General features: G+C 47.8%; 1 protein-coding gene and 1 long non-coding RNA gene across 4 annotated transcripts in view; one reads left to right on the forward strand and one right to left on the reverse strand.

The window, feature by feature from the left end:
* On the forward strand, positions 1-19,005 carry GJA5 (gap junction protein alpha 5). 3 transcript variants are annotated; one of them, XM_055702870.1, is made up of 2 exons: positions 1-307; positions 16,091-19,005. In XM_055702870.1, exon 2 carries the CDS (start codon positions 16,144-16,146, stop codon positions 17,251-17,253), a length of 1,110 nt encoding a protein of 369 aa, XP_055558845.1. In that variant the 5' UTR covers positions 1-307; positions 16,091-16,143; the 3' UTR covers positions 17,254-19,005. The 3 variants fall into 3 exon arrangements, with proteins under 3 accessions (XP_055558845.1, XP_055558844.1, XP_027670103.2); XM_055702869.1 differs by having other exon boundaries at positions 1-301; XM_027814302.2 differs by lacking the exon at positions 1-307 and adding an exon at positions 4,961-5,560.
* Positions 17,570-19,903, reverse strand: part of LOC129735420 (uncharacterized) — a 16,268-nt gene continuing 13,934 nt past the window's right edge. The window contains exon 3 of the long non-coding RNA XR_008731035.1: positions 17,570-17,704. This is a non-coding gene — a long non-coding RNA (uncharacterized LOC129735420). The remainder of the gene's footprint in view (positions 17,705-19,903) is intronic.

Genomic DNA, 19,903 nt, shown 5'->3' on the forward strand with positions numbered 1-19,903 from the left:
CTGCCAGTGCATGTCAGGAACAGCTCGGGAGCTAGTCTCCCCCAGCATCAGTCCTACAGGCTTGAGGGAATCTCCAGCCAGTGAGACAGTGTCAGACCACAGCAGGAGGCTGAGCTCCTGGGAGCTGACTGGGGTTTGCTTACCCTGTCCAGAGTGTCCTCCCTCAGAGACGGATCTCTTCTGGGAGCTGAACCCTGACGGAGAGGTGGGCTCCAGCAAGACCAAGGAGCTGTGCTGAAGCTCACCCTTCAGTCAACTTCACCTGCTCTTCCCTCTACCTGTGCAGGCTCAGCAAAAAGAGGTAAAGGTCTGTTCTTTCTGTTCTTCTCACTTTGGGAAACATATATATGTATACACACGTCTATCTTTGTAAAGCAGCAATTCATCTAGCTGGAAGTTAGGACAAGATGAATGTCTAGTGGCTAGGTAGATGAGGACCCCGTGCTTGAAAATGACTTGCTGGTCCTTTGGACAAACCCTTTATGCTCTCCATGGTTTGGTTCCTCCACCTGTAAAGCAAGGAGCGTGTTTATAGGAGCTGTAATTACATTACCATTTGCAAAGCACTTCTCTGCTCAGAGATGCCACAGAGTTGAGAACTGGAAGCAGTAGCTGTGAGAGTGCTGTGCTTTATTTCCAGTAACATAAAGCTCACAACTGAGCAGTCACTTTGGGACAGATGATCATTTCTCCTCAGTGAGATGAAAAAACCTTCCAGTTTTTCTTGCTGAAAACTTTACTGGTGAATGAGACTAACATATAGTGACGTTTCATGCCTCGCTGTTTCTTGTTTCCTCTTTCCTCACTCTGTGCTGGTTTGGTACTCTGGGCTGGGAAGGGGAAAGCATCCTTCTGTAATCGAATAATTTGGGATTTTTTACTAAATAAGGAACTGTTACTATACGACTGCTCCCCCTCATTCAGGGGCCCATCGTCACATGCTGCTCCTGTTCCCCTGGGTCCAGCCCGTCCTTGGGAACTTGCCTCCTGCTGGAGGATGCCTTCAAGCTGTCTCCAGTGGTCTAATGTATAACAGAGAACTTCCTTCTCCCTCCTTCTCTTTCAATCATGTCCGCGGTTTTTTAGATAAAATGTTTCACCAGGCAGGTAGCATCCATCAGTGCTTTAGAGAAGGTACTAGAGGTGCCTGTCCAGCATGGGACAAGATGAAGAATCAGAATATGTGCAGTGCTGTGGCCAGGCATCAGAGATGAAATACATATGAAAAGTTTCTATCTCAACCGCTGCTGGGTGATGTTTTTTTCTGAAATTTCCCAATGCAATAAATCTGATATCCTCCCCAAGCACGAAGTCCTCAGTAATGGCAGGAAAGGACAAGACATTTTCCCTTCAGCCTCTGAAGTTCTCAGATCTCAGGAGAGCATCTACCCACATTCCAAACAGCCTTCCAGCAAAGCCAGATGCTCCGAGAACATGTTTTATGTGAAGAAGGTCTTTCATATGTGAGCTCTCAAATATATTTGCAGACCTTCTCCACGCATTGTGTCGGCTTGCTCTTTTTGTTTGTTTAAAGCCCTGACACAGAATGAATCTTCCATTAAATATCTATGGGATCAATGCCAAAAAACTCATCACACATACTCTATTCAGGATTTACCTGGCTTCTGTGTGAAAGGGAGCGGCTCCGATAAGGCAATAAGGCAAGTACAGGAAACAGAATGAATAAGGGACCTCTTGGCTTATCAAGTTCAATCCCTTTGAATAACAGGCAAATACAAAACAAATGGCCTTTTCTAAACTTACTAAGCTCTGTCCTAAATCTCATTAGGTTTCCGCCCTCACTTGTGCTACTAGAACGCTGTTCCAGCACCTCCTCCCCTGCTCTGTTGCTTAGAAACCTTCTGATTCCCAACCTAAATTCATTCATGGCCAATTTATATCTATTTATTCTTGTGCCACATTGTCCTTTAGCTTATGTAGCTCTCCCAAACCCCAATTTCTAAAAGTATTTATAGGCAGCAAACCTCTCATCTCTTAACCTTTGTTCTGCCAGACTAAGTAACTAAGCTCGCTGATAGTATTCACCCTGCAGGCACATCACACCGTGTTTTAATTACCTTGGGTAGCTGCACTAGCATGAAGTTCAGTGCAAAATAATGAATGCAGAAAAGCTCAAACGGGCATGGCATCGATTTTCAAATCGGCTCAAATCTCTCTCTGCAGTCACTTCTATGACTGATAGGTAAACATACCCTTAGCCGAGAGACACCTTCCGTCCCTCGGATCCCCCTGTTGCCTCTCTCTGCACCTGTTCCAGGCTGGATATCTTTCTTGAATGCGGGTGAGCAGCACTGCACACATTATTCTGGTGGAGTCTCACATCCTCTTGGATGACATTCATTTCACTGGCTGCAACTGGAAATACTGCTCTGTCCTGAAAGCTCACTAGCCTTCCACCCCGACATAGCATCACTGGTTCCTCCTCCTTTGGTGACCTTCACCCAGGACATTCCCTGTCTCAGTCCTGCCAACGAGGAACTCCCAATTGCTAAAGGAGATTCCTGCTACTCCCTGAGCAACAAGTTCCTAGTGTGTGACTTTGCACTCCCCTGCTCAACCTCACCTGGATCGCTCCAGTCACAAAGAGCCTTCAACTCTCCGAGTGCTGGAATCCACCTCTGCCCTGGTGATACCTCCCAGCTTTGTTCCATCAGCAGATTTCACTAACATTTCTACTTTCAGTGCCAAGGGTAATTAACACAAATATTAAAAAATATCAGTCCCAAGAGCAACCTTTGAGCAGCCTGACAGATAACTTCCCTTCAGCCTATTAGGGAACTGGTGTCTCGGTTTTGTCAGTCTCTTAGCTGCCTAAGGATTTCTCCAATACTCCCTGTTTTTTTTTTTCAGCTGAATCTTCTCTACTAATTTGCTTCTTCTGGGACACCGTATCATATGCCTTACTGAAGTCTAGGTAGATCAGGTCTGCTATGTTTCTTTGACCTAGGGGGTCAGGAATCTTACCCCAGGAAAGCTATTTACCTCTGATCAAAAGATGGTACATGTCGTGTTATTTTCCCCTAACCTCCTGGCTTTATTTCTCCTTTCCTTCAAAATCTGTTCCACAGCATGGTAAAGTGCTGAGATCTGCAAGCTGCACATGGCAAGCTGTCAGCTGTTCTCCTCATTCCCACTGTCTGGGGGAGCATTCTCTTCCACTTGCTCTCCTCACTCAAGTCATACAAGTTTTGCATAGCAGTCTCTTGGGGAGGGGAGGAAAAATCCTTCTTCCCAGCTTATCAGTGGGCAAAGCAGCTATTTCTCTAACTGTGAAGCTGAAGAAGCTGCCATGACCCCTGGGTTTCCTTGAAGAGAGTGCAGTAGAGAAGGGACAACACGCGGAGGGGCTGGCTGAGGTATCCATACAGCATCTCTACTCACCTTTCTGTCTTTTGCCTCCCTGTCTGCCTTCACCCCTTTCCTTCCTGTGCATCAGAATTCAAATAGTTCCCAAAAACAACAAAAGAAAGGATCCCATAACAGTTACCTCACGTGCATGATGCCCGTATTGGAGAGAAACCTTCTCCCCTGCCTCATTCATTCAACAGAACCAGGCTGGATCTGCTGGATCCAGAGATGAACTCTGTAGGAGAATAAAAGTGCCACTCAGGAACGATACCGGGGTAGGAAACACAGAGGAGGGAGCAGGGAGAATCAGACCTGACCATCCTGAGCATACAGCAACGTGTCAGCCATGCAGGGAGGGGATTACATCTCAGACGGCTCGCTCACAGGACCTGCCTCTCCACAGCTCATGAGGAACGCTTGACAAGCCTTAGCTAGCCTATCCCAAAGCCATCTGTGAGCTAGATCTGTATTGTTAACACCTTTTTTTGGACACTTCTTTGGTGAAGTCCTTGACAATTTCACTAGCATAAAATCAACAGGACTTCACATAATAATGCTTTATGGAAATTACTCGAGAAAGGTGAAAGAACGCAGTGGTATTCTCCTTCCCATGAAATTCCATCACAGGTATGCAACTGCCAGGCAGCAGAGGGAGGGACAGCACCAGAAACATTCCCATTTTCTTGAAAGCCACAGAAGGCCTTTCAGTAAAGTTCAGAATGAAGCAGCAGATGACTACGGGTCTCCCCGTACCAGTTTACTGAGCTGCCATGGGAATTCACGGTGTTCATGTCCCACGCTAACCATGCAGCCCTCCTGAGAAGGAGCTGCCCTCAGCTTCAGAGGGAGGGTGTCCACGCAGGACATGCCTCCGGAGGCGGCCTCTGCACAGCACTGTCCCCACGTAGGCTGGCTTTGTCTTGTGACTAAAAGGGATTCAGAGGTTAACTCTGAATCTAAATTAGCAGGAGAACGGTGATTAGCTTAGAAGAGTTGCCAGCACTATGTAGTCTTTCTGTGGACTGCCTTTGCTTCACGAGCTACGCTATCTGCTCGCATAGGGACCGCTGGGCAGTTATGCTCTGGGTGGGAGATATCTAGCCCAGGATGGATTGCTGGAGGGACACCCGCCGGAGCTTGTGCACAGCAAGCCTGTTCACAGGGCAGCGGAGTCTTCTGTGCAAACCTCACCCTCCTGACACTGGTTGTCTGAGACCAGCCTTTATCAAAGCCAGGAGACGTCTCTGGCTCACCCTCCCCTCCGGGGCCTGATGGGCAGGAATCAGAGGCTCGACTTGACCCACACACGGAACACCAACCTTCAGACACTGGCTGTGCCAAAAGCGTTTCTTTAGAAAGGCCCAAATGCTCACACAGCGGCCCATGTGTGCGCAGGGAGGTGGCGGGGCATGCGTATGTGTCAAAAAACACCTCTCCTGAAGGGCAGGTTATTCTCTTTTTATCAGGAAGGGTGCCCATCAGACCCTCCAGGGAAGCATCTGGTGCCCTACAGGAGAAGGCCACGGCTGCCCTGGGCCCCTGGGCCAAGCCAGCAGAGCAAGTGTTATGCTATTTGCAGAGGTGGAGGACCTCTACACACGGACTCTGCTTTGCCACGTTAAGCCGAAATAAGTCAGAAAAATGTCCTTCGTTGATGTCTCGCGTGGGAGAAGCTTCCCAGGGCTGGGCTGGTGTAGCTGTGGGACACCGCTGTCTCTTTTCGTTTAAGGCAGGCTTAGACCATGGCGTGTTATCTGGGGGAGGAGGTGTGAGGGACAGCGGCAGTGGCGACTGGAAGGGACAGCGCGAAGCCGGCAGCAAGTGCATCCTGTCGGCATGGGGAGGGTGGCACAGGGAGAGCCTGAGAATGGAGAGGGAGGAATGAGGTCCATGGTCTTTAAAGGATAAACAAGAGGAAACTAGATTTGAAAAGAGCAAGATTAAGCTAGAGGGGGTGGGAGAGACGAGAAAAGTAGGTGAAGAAAGAAGAGGGGGAAAGGCAGAGAGCCAGTGGGGAAGACAGAAAGTGACACAGAAAGGGGGGTGGAGAAAGAGAGAGGAAGAGAGAGAGAGAACCATATTAAAGGAATAAACCCAAGCAACTGAGAAGAACAAGGAGTCCAACTCAACCTCAGAAAGGAAAAGTGCTAAAGCAAGGAAAGGAGGCAGAAGACAAGACACTGGAAAGCCGGTAAGTAACCACGCGGGGGAAATAACAGAACTGCAGAAGCATCGATGGCAGATGAAGCTGTTACACTCAAGGAGAAAACAGCATGAGGGGAGAGAAGGACGTGGTGAGGCAGGGAAAGAAGGACGGCCAAAAATAACCCAAGAAATTTACTTTTTCCTTTCAATTTCTCTCCAAAACAATCCCACTAGCAACAAGATGGGTTTGGGACATTTTCAAAATTAAACTCTTTTTGCCAGACAGCTACCAAAATGGGGAGGAAGCCTCCCTGCGATCAAAGGGATAGCAACAGACTTCAGTGTACGGGAAAGCAGCATAAGAGCCCCAAGTAGCCTTAGACGTTATAATGTGCAAATTGCAAGTTTCTGTCAGATCCCGTCTCAGCATGCTGTCAGGCTGCTCAGGGGAGGGTGGTGAAGGGAACTCTTACCTATGAGAGGCTCTCAGGGTATAAACACTTGATCAAGTGTCTGCGTTGAACCGCCTATATTCCAAAGCGCACAGGATGGTTTCAAAATATCGCCGTTTCTTTTCCTTGAGAATATTGGGTCCCGAGCGGTCTGTGACACGGAGCCTGGGAATGCAACTCAAATGTAGAGAAGTGCCTTGCTCGTATCTCCCAGTCACCCGTCCTGCACGCGCCACGGGGGGAATGCCTTTCTCCTCCATCCCGACACTGCCCAGGGCAGCCTCAGCAAAGAGGCACACAGACCTGAAGGGACAAATGCCCTCTCCCACTAACAGCTGCTGCTTACTTTTATTTGCCTTCCTAAGTTTTTTCCCCTTTTTGAACTTGGAATAATCATTCAATTATATTTTCCATAATTGAATACTGGTAGCGTTGTCACTGCATTTCAAAGAATAGTTTGGCTTGAAAATGCGGTACCCCTATACATCCACCTGGAAAGAAGCAATCACAATGAGTGTAAAGGTTGCCTGCTAATTGCCACCTCTGATCTGTGCTGACTCCTTTGATTTCCTGAAGGGTCATTTTACTTGCCATTTGTCATGTCTAATGAGCTTTGTGGCACTCTGATTTTAACAGCTCAGGTAAACTGAGGCAGTGCCTCTGTCCCTGAAGTACCATAAAAACAATTGGAGGATCGTGTAATTAGCATTTATTTAAGGACAAACCTTAGCTAAAAAAGTCATAGGCTGAATGAGCCTTTATCGTTGAATTCTTTCTTCATGCTAATAAACCTGTCAAACTATCTCGGTGAAGCAGTGTGTGTGAGAGTTTTTCCCTACTGCTGCCTATCTGACCCTCTCTTTAAGACTAAAGAACTTAATGCATGTAATATATGTGTGTATATGCATGTGCAGCTAGGAGCAGGTTGAACTGTTATTCAGAAGCCTCACAGTATTCAGTATTTGCACCAGAAGCAAAAAAAATCTGCATTTGCTGGTCTTTTCAAATTCTGCTCTGAGAAGAGCACAGATTTCTAACTCTTTTCCCCCTTTGCTTAGGAGTAGAACAGTAGTTTAGGAGAATTCCTGAGGCTTCAGGGTTTAAAATACTCATCAGGCTCCAGTCGCTTGGGAACTATGTTAAGTATTCCTGCTACTATAACTATTTGGGGTTGTTGGTTTTTTTCCACTCAACAGTATATATTATCGCAACATTTTAGTATTACGAGCTTTCATATGAAAAATTCAAACCTTGCCAGAAAATACAGAACTTCATACTCTACCCTCTCTTTTCTTTTTGACCTTCAGGCAGATTTCACACATTCTGCACTTTTGCCCTTGTTTTGTGACTTATCTTGCAGCATTGAAAACAGACAAGAAGGAATGAGTAATTCAGCACTGTACCATGTCATTAGGGAGCACATTTCAGAGACTGCTCCACACCTCGGGTGTTGTTGTATGAGGCACAAGGACAGAGGCTTAAAATTAGAAATAGCTCCCAGGAGGCACCAGAGAAACTTCAGTTTGGGGGCTAAGAATTTAGGGGGGGGGGTGGGGGGGTGTGTGTCAATTTTACAGCTATTGATAAGCAACAGAGAGATCTCTATGAACTCGAGAATGCCAGCTCTTTCCTGCAACAAAGAAATATTTGTGCCACACAGTAAGCAATGAGCACAGAGACGCATGCTTCTAAGTCTCTCTAGTGTGTCTATAAAGAGGGGTCAGTGGTTTTTAATGTAAGAACCGAGGGGGTTACACTTACATTTCCATCCTTCCTCATTATCTTTGTCATTATGGACATGCCTTGAGAATGGCTGAGAATTTCCACACGAAACTCCTCTCCCCTAGAAGCAGAGAAGGTGACAGATGCCAGTCTGTGTCGCTTTGGAAGGGAAGCAATGCGGTGAGGGTGACTGCTGCAGAGCTCCAGGGTCTTCGGCTGATTCAGATGTCTGGTGAAGGGAAGGAATAGTGGGATGGGAGGAAAACTGTTTCCAGTTTAAAATTAGATAAAGCTCTCCAAGAGGACTGAGGTTAATTCTTGCTTCTTACTCCAATTTCCTCTGTTATGATGGGGCAAGCCACTTAAGCCGTGTTTCTTCACAAATGCCCCCTCAGTGGTGTCGTCTTATGGATATCTGACTTGTAGATGTGGTCCAGCTGGTGGAAGTGATAAACTCTCCCACTCCAGCATTAACCACACAGAGCTCTGCTTTGAACATACATTATATAGTGCTAAGTACACTGAAAAAAAAACCCCAGATTAGCAACATTGCCAAACAGTTTCAAAAATTAATGAACATTTTTTATCTTAATTTCTCACTGCCTTAGTTCCTCAGCTGTAAAGCTGATCTAATACCACCTCCCCACCTCCGGGTGGTAATGAAAATAAGTAAATTAATAATTGCGAAGCAATCAGATACTGTTGCAATGAAAGCCATAGGAAAACCCATGAGGAAACTAATAATTCTGTCCTTAGAACTGAACTTGAATAACGTACAGTAAATGAGGCACAGGCCACCCACTGAACAATGAGGAGAAAAGAAAACATTGAATAGCTGCTGTTCAAGAAAGCCCCAGCCAGGCTGGCACAGAACAAGGCAGGCATCCTGTGCAAAGAATGAGGTGACAATGTGAGGATGTGGTTAAAGGCTCATAGCTATGAGGCACAGGCACAAAGAGATTGAATTAAGATTACTGAAAACAGTAACTCTAGCATTTCCTAACTCCCTGCCGCTGGGTTTTGCAAATTCAGTATTAGATGTTTATAAAGGGGTGGTGGTGATGGTGCATGTATATACGTACATACACTCAGTATATAAAATAACCCACTCACAAGCTATAGACAGACTTCACTATGAATGAGAAATTAAATACTTCAGGCAAGGATACAGCAGTGAGGCTGGAGTGTGAAAAGAATCTTACGGATTTTTGGAAAGAAGGCAGAAATGAGATTTGACAAGGTAGTACTAAGTGGGAAGTAGATAGTCAGTGAAAAATTCCCCTTTCTAAAGCTGAAAGCCTTAGCAATCTGGGTGCTGTAAAGAGTTAAATGGTCAAAACTGCCAAAAACCTGAGGCAAGGCTCTGCAGGGGGGAGCTTGACTGTAGGAGAGCAACTGGGAAGTGATAGGCAGGGAGACACTGTGCGGAGAGTAGGGAAGAAGGGATGGGAAAAGTCTGAATGAGAGACCTCTCCTTCTCCCATTACCTCTCCAGTCTGTTTCATTTCAACACTATAACAAGTTGCACCTCGTGCAGTCTATGAAGCAGCCTAAAATCACATGGGCAGGTTTTTGCTGCTATATTGGACCCAGTGTGACGCCTGCCATCCCCGGCACCCTTCTTATACCAGCCTCCCCTGCTGACTCAGCAGCGCTTAAAATCAGCTTCTCTCAGCAGAGCTCAGGAACAGCTTTACTACAGCAGCCCCCAAATTTCTCAGCGTGTTTCTCTTTCCCAGAGCTCTCCCTGCCCTGTTCGTCCCCTCCCCTGTATACAGCGCTGGCCAATTCTGCATTGTCTGCAAATTCATACCAGTTAGCGTCTCCCTGCAAAGATAAAGAAACTGGAAAGAGCACCACGCTCTGTACCGAATCCTGACCTGGTTGCTCTTCAACCTGTTAGGTAAGGAGTAAGAAGAGTAATATCCATTAGCCTCTTTGCAGCATTTACATCAGGGAGAGAATTGGTGGTTTTTTCTAGCAAAAAGCACATGTAAGGCTTCACTTAGCTTATCCCAAGTCCAGTTTCATCAAATCTGTTGGGCTCTCTGGGGACCCACATTTCTCTAAGGCAAAGAGAGAGAGTCCCAAGAGAATTAGAGGGGCTCCCTGCATGCTAAGTGCAAGCCCGGGTACCACTGTCATGTAATTATTTGATGCATCCTTGTCAAACACAGTGGGACTAATTCATTCCTCAGCTTGACTCATCTGAGTCCAAGGTCTTCTCTCCTTGGTCTCCAGTATCCACATCAGGCAGAGCTTTGCCCTAATATTTGGACACATGAAAGCATATTTTGAGCCTAGCCAAGGGGAGAGGAGGAAAATAGCAGTAGATGTCCTGGACAGACAAATAATAAAAATGCAGTTAACTGGGAGACTGCCGCTTCCACCACCACTTCAGATTAAAATATTTCACATAATAATGCCATCTGTGTGTGTAACACATCCCTGATGTACACACTTGGAGGTGTTGAGTGATTTCCCTCAGTCTTTGTCTTCATGCATGTCAGGACTGTGTGTGTGTTCAGGAGGTGACGGGTCATTCAACTCCCTTATCTTCTCACCCACTCTCTTTTTTGTGAACTCGGAGATTTTCCACATTTGGAGAGGAGGGGGAAAGCACACCTCATCAAGGAATAACAAGCTGTCTGCAACTGCAAGCAGGGCCAGTGGTCTGGATACCAGTACGACCCTTCCAGAAATTGCAATGAACTCAGGAGAAGCAGAGGGATGAGAAACATCAGATGTCTGTCTTCTAGGACAGGAACTGTTAACACAGAGCTCTGCCTCTCCCATGAGATTGGAGCACTGGAGTCAAAGTCACTGCTCCTGATACTGGTCCAGCACAGGACTTTGAACCCAAGGAACTAGAAAGGAACCTAGGCAAACATATCAGATTTGTTGGGGGTTTTTTGAAGCATAAAGATGTACAAACCTATTTAGTCCAGATCCATACACAAATCAAGAGTTACAAATTTGGGTAAACAACTGGCCTATTTCAGGAAGAAATTTATCATAAGCACATGCATGCATATACAAAGCCAGAGGGATGGTGCTTGCACAAAAATGCCTAATAGGTCACTGCTTGTTTGTTGTATACACATATGAAGAAGCCAATATCAGTAAACAGTGAACAAAAAGATACCTGCTGAGGTGGGCTTTGGCATCAATCTATGTCACAACGCTATGAAAAGCCTCCAGCACTCACAGCATTGTACCCACGCTGGGCAGTGCATTTCTAACCTTATTCATCTTCTAATATTTTAAGTCATGTGTCCCCAAAATGCATCCTGACCAGGTCCTGGCCACAAAGGAACACCGTGTAAGTACATCAAAAAGGCTGCTTCTTCCTTTTGGGCACTCACCATGGCTGCGCACCCTGCCATGTAATGACAAGTTAATCTCTTAGAAAAGCACAAAATAATAATAATAATAATAATAATAATAATAATAATAATAATAATAATAATAATAATAATAATAATAATAATAATAATAATAATAATAATAATAAAGAACCTCTGGTTCTTCTGTGTGTACCTGCTATAGAAGAGTAGTACAAGAGAGGTTTCTTTCAGGTCACCAAGACAGTATTGTCCTGGGGCACAGGAGAGAAGGGCTGTGGTCTGTAGAAGCAGATGTTCCTTGTGCTGTAGAAGCAGTGTTGTGTCGCTATCACCAAGTCTAAGAGGCAGTGCTGCACAGAAAAAAAGACACAGGTTTGCAAGTCACAACCCCTGAGCTCTGTCCCCAGACTGCCACTAACACAGTGACCTCAAACTTGCCCTTTTTGTACCCCATCGATCACCATCTGCAGGACAAAGATGACAGCATCTGCACTGGGTGGGATGCTGCGAGGCTGGATTACTGCTAACGGAGGGGCTGGAGATCCTTAAGTGAAGGTGCAGCTGTATAGCAAAGCAACGTTAACTAATTAATCTCCAGCACAGAACTGAAAGTGTCCTTCCTAAGCATCGACAGGTGTGAGGGGCCAGTTCTGCAGTGCAGGGACCAGTCAGGCTGCAGCCTGACATTTGTCAACACAGGGGAAAAGATCGGTGTCTGCATACCACCCATGGCAGCTAGGTGTTTAATTTTAATTTATTTTAATTAACCCACACACTAGCCTGGACCTGGTATGAGGTGACACAGCTGGAGGAAGGAAGGCCACAAGCAATTCCCAGGCAGTGACCATGCCATAGGTGACCTGGATGCTCCACTGCACAGGGCTGTCACTTCTCGTGTGCCCAGTAGCTAAAGGAGATGGCTACCACCCCACTTGGTAGCCCAGAGGGGATGGACTTGTTGCATGGCCTCCACACACAGCCCCACGGCTGCTGTGTGAGCCTCTTCACGACATCTTGGGCCCCAGCCTTCCAGTTCGTTGGGACATCTGGTTCACTATCAGATACCTTTGTATCCAATTGAACAAGTCACAGACACAGACTGGGCAAAAATACAATGGCTTTGACTTCGTTACTTTCCCCCTCTCTGCAAGCTGTGCTTGCCCCACACAAAGGAGCCTTCCTCGTAGAGCCTCTCCGCGCACCCCCGGGACCTGCCAAGGGGAAGAGGTGAGCCCAGCGAGGGAGATCAGAAACAGCATTATAATCAGGCTCTCCACTTTATTTTAGAAACATCCTGCAGAGCTGGCGACCTCCTGTCACCTTCCTTGTGGGAAAAGTTAGCGTGAAGTGTCAAGCTCAGCTATTTATATCACTGCTGATAGCCTCGCCTGTCTTCAAAAGAGGGGGAAACTTTCTTCCTAACAACCCATGGGGAAATAAACTCATATAAAGAAGATGATTGCACACGAACAGCCCTCCTGGCTCTCTGGTGTGAATTTCCTAGCTGTTTGGCAGAGCTCTGGCTAGTCCCACCAGAACGAGCATGCTGGCTGGAACAAGCAGCAGCGATGTGAAATGCTTGCCTGTCCTTCAGAGCATGCGGCATCACCAAGAGGATGGGCAAAACTGCTCTGAGAGCAATGGATGCTTCCCCTCCCGCAGAAAAAGGCAGTGGAAAACAGGAATGGAGGAGAGCAGCCCACGGCTGGCAAGCCAGCCTGGCATACTAGCAGGTGCTATCCCCGCTGGGGTATTTTTGTCATGGAATTTGACAGTCACAAGGCAGCCCGGAGCTAAGCGGACTTTTTTTTTTGTTTTGCCCAGCTTTAGTAGCGTTCCAGGTGATGATTAAACCAGGACGGGCACGTCACTGGGTTTGTGCCAGGCGACGCTGCTCTTTGTCATACGCACGTTTGCGGGTGCCAAGATCCCATGACAGCGCACAGCTCCCCTGTTGATCCAGCAGAAAGCTGCCAGCCAAAAGGACAGCCGGGCAGCGGCACGGCCCACGGCTCTGCATGGATATGCATGACTCTGCTCTCACAACAGTCTTCTATCAGGTGCTGAGACCCCGCAAAGGTACCCAGAGGTGTTTTTTGCTGAGTCACGTCAGAGCAAGACAAGATTTGTCTGACCGAGCCCAAACGAGGAACACAAAAGGCCACAGACGCTGGCATTCTGAGAGGTCAAAGTAGGCAAGGACAACAGTAGTCTGGGAATGAGGAAAGGGAACTATATGGAAAATTCCCAAGAAGAGTTAAGAAAGGCTAGCTCAGAGGCAGTCCTGCGTAGCCAGGAAAAGCTGTCAGGAGGTGACAACAATCCCTCTCTGCTTACTGGCAGCAGAGTGCTAGATTGCTCTCTTCTGCTGCTCTAGAAGGCCCTCGGTGTGGCATTGCCAGAATAGCTCACTAATAACTAAAAAACATCTAAGCCAAAAATACTGCTCTAGGAGGGAAACGCCTTCTCTTGGTTTTCAAAGCCCATTCTCCTGTGGCCACCTACCCCCTGGCAGCAGTGTCTCACCTCTCTGTGAGGCTGCAGCAGGATGCTCGGCAGGCATCTTTGGGCAGCCCCTCCTTTAAGCAGCCTTGTGCAGGGGAGCAGCCGGCAGGGAAAGGCAGAGGAAATGGCCCTATTATCCAGCCTAATCCTCACGGCTGCCAGCCTTGGATCCTTCTGATTTACATCCTCTTGGAAAATTTTCTTCATGTGTGAGCCAGGTGAATTACTGTTATTCTCGCATCCATTAACATTTTTATTTCTGAATTCCTCTTGTGCTTACATTTGCTTTACTTTGTGTTCTGTACACATTGATTTTTACAATTTACAAGTGTCTAGGTTTAGCAGCCTTCCCTAGGGAAAACAAGCCATGGTAAAATTTCAAACTGCCTGCACATTGAACTGTAGGTAGCTGGTTGCCTTGTCTGCACTCTGGGGAAAAAAAAAAAAAAAAATTAAAACCCCTGACTTCAGTGCAACAGTATGTAAATATTTCTCATCCCTGATTTATCTGCCTGTATTTAATGCCCTAGTACTCACAGAGTGAAGCCACACGCTAAATTCTCCAGAATGCGGTAACTGTGCTAAAGCTGTTTCAGAAAGTAAGACAGACCCACACATTTGGCAGTTTTTATCAGCGCAGACAAGAGGAGTCAGAAAGACTTGCTGATTTTCTGCATTACTGCTCCTCCAGTTCTGGGCTGGCAGCAGATGAAAGCTGCTGCATTCACCAGGCAGCCGCCAGGACCCACGTCAGCCCGAGTGCAGCATGCCTGCCACAGCAGACAAGAGCCAAAGCCCATCCTTTCCTTCCCAGCGCGCCCTTTCTCCCTCCTCACCCGGCTTCTGGCAGGCGGTGGGGCAGCAAGTGGCCACCTCCCTGCCTCCTGACCTGCACAGTCCTCACCTTGCCACAAGGCAGTCCTCAGCAGCACCGGGAGTTTAGGGATTCAACTTCTGATCTTTGCCCCATCCATCCTTGCAGATGGACGCCACATACAGACAAGCAATGGCATAAGTCATCGTGTGCGCTGCTACGCTGGATTATATCACTCACGTAACCAGAGGAAGGGATGCCGTTACCCCAGCAAGTGTTCTCTCTCTGTTCTCCAGCTCTTGCTCACAGGAAAACTGCACAATATTGCTGCAGTAAATTTTCAGCTTTTAACAGTGTCTACTCTCCACAGACATTCTTTGCACAGTAAAACTAATTGGCTCTTAAAGACAGGCCAAGGGACAATAAAGAAGAGTTAACAATTTGGTCCCTATGGCTTTGGGATTCACTTTGTCTAGTGCTTTTCATATTTCATTATGATAATTATTAGGTTTTTCATGTATTTATCAAAAGCATATTTTCAAAGAGAGTGACTGTGGGAGAATATTCTCTCTGAGGTAACACTGCACACTTCATAGCACCTGGCCCTTAACTCATGCACAGGGGAGGGCTCCGCTGGGAAGGTGAGTATGGTGAGTATAACTGGATCAAATGATTGCTCAAGCACTCCCGTAGAGGCCCACAAAAGATGGATTAAACCCATCGTTCTCTGTTTATCCACGAGGTTAAGTGACTTGGCCAGAAAAAGTCTGTCAGAGTCAGAAACAAAATTGAAGCAGGCCCTTCTACATCTTCACTTTGCAACCTTACTAGCAGCCCACCAAACCTTTCCTCTCATCAAACCACCTACCAAACAGCGCTTCCCAGGAGCTGCTGGTCCTTGGGCGGCATTCCAGAGGAGACTTTTCTTTGTCTCATTTCAACTATGAATTTTGTCTGCTCTTAAGCAAGAGCAAGATCCACCATACAGAGCTTGCAGCAGTCCCCTCTCAGAGAGGCGTGACAGGGTGGCAGCACATTAGGTTTGCAGGGCTGGCACAGCTCATCAAAGTCTTCACACTCCCCAGAACATTTGCAGCTTGTAAATGAAGCGCTTGCAACTGGCGACACTGCAAAACCAGAGCAAAACCTATGGCCAAGGGGCAGGTGGGCAACAGAAAGGTTTCCTCTGCATTTCTTTCAGTGGTGGCATCGAGCCCAGAGCTGCGAGCACTTCACATTCCAGCTGTCGGTGCAGGTATTGCACAAAGGCAACATGAAAGTGCCAAGGCACTACTCAGACCAAGCTGTAGACTCCAGTCTTACCTCCCAGGGGATCAGCCCACTAAGGATTCCTCGGAGTGCAGTTTGCAGACAGACGAATGCCGCTTTAACTGCACAGTGCACAGAGGATGTAATGTACAAACAGCAGTGAAAGAGCTTTCTGAACCAAGAATAAATCTGGCCCATCCTCACAGCTTTAGCAGCCCATTTAATGGATTGTAGTTGGGTCATGCCAAAAAGGTGACTTTTCATTTCAGGAGCCGAATAAAACAAAAAAAAAAGCAACACAGTATTCAGTTGATGTGAAACAAAATTTTCATCAAACCAGACCTCATTTATTTCAGGTGAAAAAAAAAAAATCCTTTGACACAAAACAAATCATTTCACTCCATCCTTTCCTAGTTGCCCATTTCCTAACCCTCCTTAGAACCACTCTCTTCTATTTTCTCCCACAGAAGCTGTGTCTAATTCTCCCGTCAAGACCTCTCACCACTCCTGGTGAGCTGAAATGGGGGACTGGAGTTTCCTGGGAGAGTTCCTCGAGGAGGTCCACAAACACTCCACAGTGGTGGGGAAAGTCTGGCTGACCGTGCTCTTTATCTTCCGGATGCTGGTGCTGGGCACAGCAGCTGAGTCCTCCTGGGGAGACGAGCAGTCTGACTTCATGTGTGACACCCAGCAGCCCGGCTGCGAGAACGTCTGCTACGACAAGGCTTTCCCCATCTCCCATGTCCGGTTTTGGGTCCTCCAGATCATCTTTGTCTCCACCCCATCTCTGGTGTACATGGGCCACGCGATGCACACGGTGCGCATGGAGGAGAAGAGGAAGATGAAGGAGGCAGAAATAGAGGCTCGAGAGATGAAAAGCAACGGTGACACCTACTACCAGCAGAAGTGCGCTGCGGCAGAGAAGGCTGAGCTGTCTTGCTGGGATGAATCAGGAGGCAAAATTATACTCAGGGGCAGCCTGCTGAACACCTACGTCTACAGCATCTTGATTCGCACGGCCATGGAAGTGGCCTTCATTGTGGGACAGTATGTCTTGTACGGGATCTTCCTGGAGACCCTGTATATCTGCCAGCGGGCACCTTGCCCCCACCCCGTCAACTGCTACGTTTCCCGTCCCACCGAGAAGAACGTGTTCATCGTCTTCATGCTGGCTGTGGCGGTGCTCTCCCTTTTCCTCAGCCTGGCTGAGCTCTACCACTTGGGCTGGAAGAAAGCCAAAGAGAGGTGCTCCCGGTCTTACAAACCCAGCCCCAGCACAGCCCCCGGGAGACTGGAGTCTGCCCCGCAAGTAGAAAGGGCCCAGATGTACACTCCTCCACCAGATTTTAACCAGTGCTTGTCAAGTCCCAATGGGAAGTTCATCAGTCCCTTCAGCAACAAGATGGCCTCCCAGCAGAACACCGCCAACTTTGCCACCGAGAAGGTCCATGGCCAGGAGGATGCTGCTGGTGAAGGGCCCTTCATTAAGTCCAGCTACGTGGAGAGTCCAGAGGTGGCCAACGAATGTGTGGCGCCCGCCTTCCCCGAGAACTACTTCAATGAGAAACGCCGGTTCAGCAAGACCAGCCGTGCCAGCAGCAAGGCGAGGTCAGATGATTTGTCTGTGTGACCTGTCTCCAGGAGGGATGAGAAGAAGGAGCAGTCTCAGCACTTAGAAAAACTTCTGCAAAGTGGACTCCAGACTCTTACCACTAATCTCTCTCTGTTTTAACACCCCTGTGCTCCCTTTCAGTGAACATCATTGTTATATTGTAGACAGCATCTCTCACAGCTTAAGGCAGGGGCAGACACTGGGAGACAGGCACTGAAGAGAGGCGCCGATCTCAAGATGTGAACCTCTTGGCCATATTTTCATCACGAGACCCACAGGGATTGGAGACTCACCGTCCTTAGCCTGGTAGAGCACAGGTCGCCAGACTCCTGAGGCTGCCCAGTGATACCCACTTCGACACTGTATCCACCAGACTGACTGGACCTCAAGCCCTTTGCATCTTCTTTGGCATCCAGTCAACATTTGCTAGATCAGCTTGGCAATTATACTGAGCTGAAGCTTCTCCCACCTGCAGGGACAGAAACACACCATCAGGCTTTCTGGAAGACACTCTCATCTGCTTTGTTTTCTCTCTTTCTAACCACCCCCACTCCCACCCTTTTCTCTACCTGAGCCCAGATATTTTATACGTTTACCTATACAATAAATCCTACTTGAATTTTTTGACACTGTGTATATAACTTCCCCATGAATGAGGATGTCTGTGGTCCCTCACGCACAGCTGCTTCATGTCTAAAGTTGGAATCCCTTCCTCATTCCTAAGTCAGCACAGCAGACTGGCCGCAGGGATATTGCTTAGATGACCAGTTGATGGAAATCAGGGAATTTTCCCAAGATACTTGTGTCATCCATTCTAAGCAAGACATCCATTAACAGAAATAGACTCTCCTGTGAGAACAGATATCTTACCAGTAAAAAAAGAGGAATTACCATGTTGAAACCAAATGGGCTTCCCCCCTTTAAAACTCATCTTTCAAGTAGCCTGAACGCTGCTGCAAGGGTGCTGCCAGCTGCCAGCTTGAGAGAAGAACATCCTTTGTTTATCTGCAGAAGAGGTACGGCCTGTGTCTTCTCCTCACTAACATAACAAAACACTTCAGCAGCTTTTGCAGGGAGCAGGAGTCCTCCCCAGGTCCTGCACATCACTCAGCTCTTGGCTGCCCTCTCAAGCCTGCCAGCCAGCACAAGCCCAAGTATTTGTCCTCACAGCAAGTCTTTGTTCTGCCATCAGGTCATCTTCATCTCTGCTTTCCATCCCTAGCGCGTACGGCGTAAGAAATCACCCATGGACCAATTCTTTTTACTGCTGTAGCCTTTTCAGAGCAGCCACCAGTGCCCAGCACCGCACAGCGAGCCCGGTGGGTGAGGTCCGTAGGCAGCTCCCGCCCTTGATACATTTTCTCGGTGCAGAGCCAACATCCCTTTTTTAAAAAGCTTTGCTAAACAGCTAAGCTGCTCCCTGCCATTTACCCTGTGCTGCCCTTTCAGACACAGACCACAGCTTCCCAGCACTGGGCTGTGGGAGGGAATGGCTGGGGACCAGCTTACGAGGGGACCGAGCCATCCTCTCTTAGGGCCACCGAAAGGGATTGCGAATCCTCGCTCCTGACACACAGTTAGCTTTGGTACAGTTCCCTGTACATATACATGCATATTCACACACACACGGGGGGGGGGGGAAACATTTTTTTGTTTGCAAGTTGTTTTATACATGTGTATTTTTTAATCCTGAAAAGACCTGCGTGCTCTCCTTAACAAGAGATTTAAGTCAATTGTGTCTAGGTTTCTCCTAATAAAGTTCTAACTCCATCTCTCCTTGTTGATGTTTCTCCTCTCACGTGGCTGAGAATGAGCTGCTAGCATCGACCAGGCTGCCCGCCAGCCTCTGCTGCTCAGAGATCACAAAAATTCCCGTTGCCCAGAGTGGCAGGGACGAGGGGAGGGCTCGGCCAGGGGGATAAATAATAAACATCAGGAAATGATTGATTGACTGGCTAACAGAAACCCCCTCCAGCTCCCCTGCCTGCCTCTGCATTACCAAGGAAGACTGGGAAGAACTGGCCAAAAAGCAGAGCCTCCCCCCTCTTGCAATGGAAAAGCTCCCTCCTTGCATCCCCTAACACACCTCTGCACCCAGACGGGCCACCTGCATGAGGCCAGCTCAGCGGGGAAAGGACAGCAAAAGCTGCCCCTGAGCATCTGATTGCCTGTCCATGGAGTAGCAGGGTCCTGAAAGGCTCTTTAAGAGGCAAGGTCTTGAAAGACATTGAGAATCCACAGCTGACCGTCTCTGCAAAGGGTTCCTGTGGGTACTCAGCTCACTTTAAGATGTAGTTGCCCAGCCCAAAGAAAAACCCTTTCTTTCCCCAGCCGATGCCTCGCCTCTGAACTTCATCTCTGCTCCCACTTTCCAACTTTCACAGGCTCCCTCCTTCTGACCTTGGATCCTTCTGTCCACCCAAAGGAAGTGCCCTTCTTTCCTTTCTCCACACAATCTCCCATCTCATGGGACTCTGCAGGCTGGGAAGGTAGAGACCAGTAAAGTACTGGATCCCAGCAAGGAGCCTGGGGGGGGGTGGGGAAGCATAAAGAATGAAACCAGAATTTGATGAAGACACTGGGACTAGGACTTTCAACTGTGTTAGAAACTGCAGGGACCCTTTCAGATTAAAGGACCCTTGGTCTGGGGGCTTTCAGCCCAGAAAGG

This window comes from Falco cherrug, chromosome 2 (genome assembly GCF_023634085.1).
Source record: "Falco cherrug isolate bFalChe1 chromosome 2, bFalChe1.pri, whole genome shotgun sequence".
NCBI classification, from domain to species: Eukaryota; Metazoa; Chordata; class Aves; order Falconiformes; family Falconidae; genus Falco; species Falco cherrug.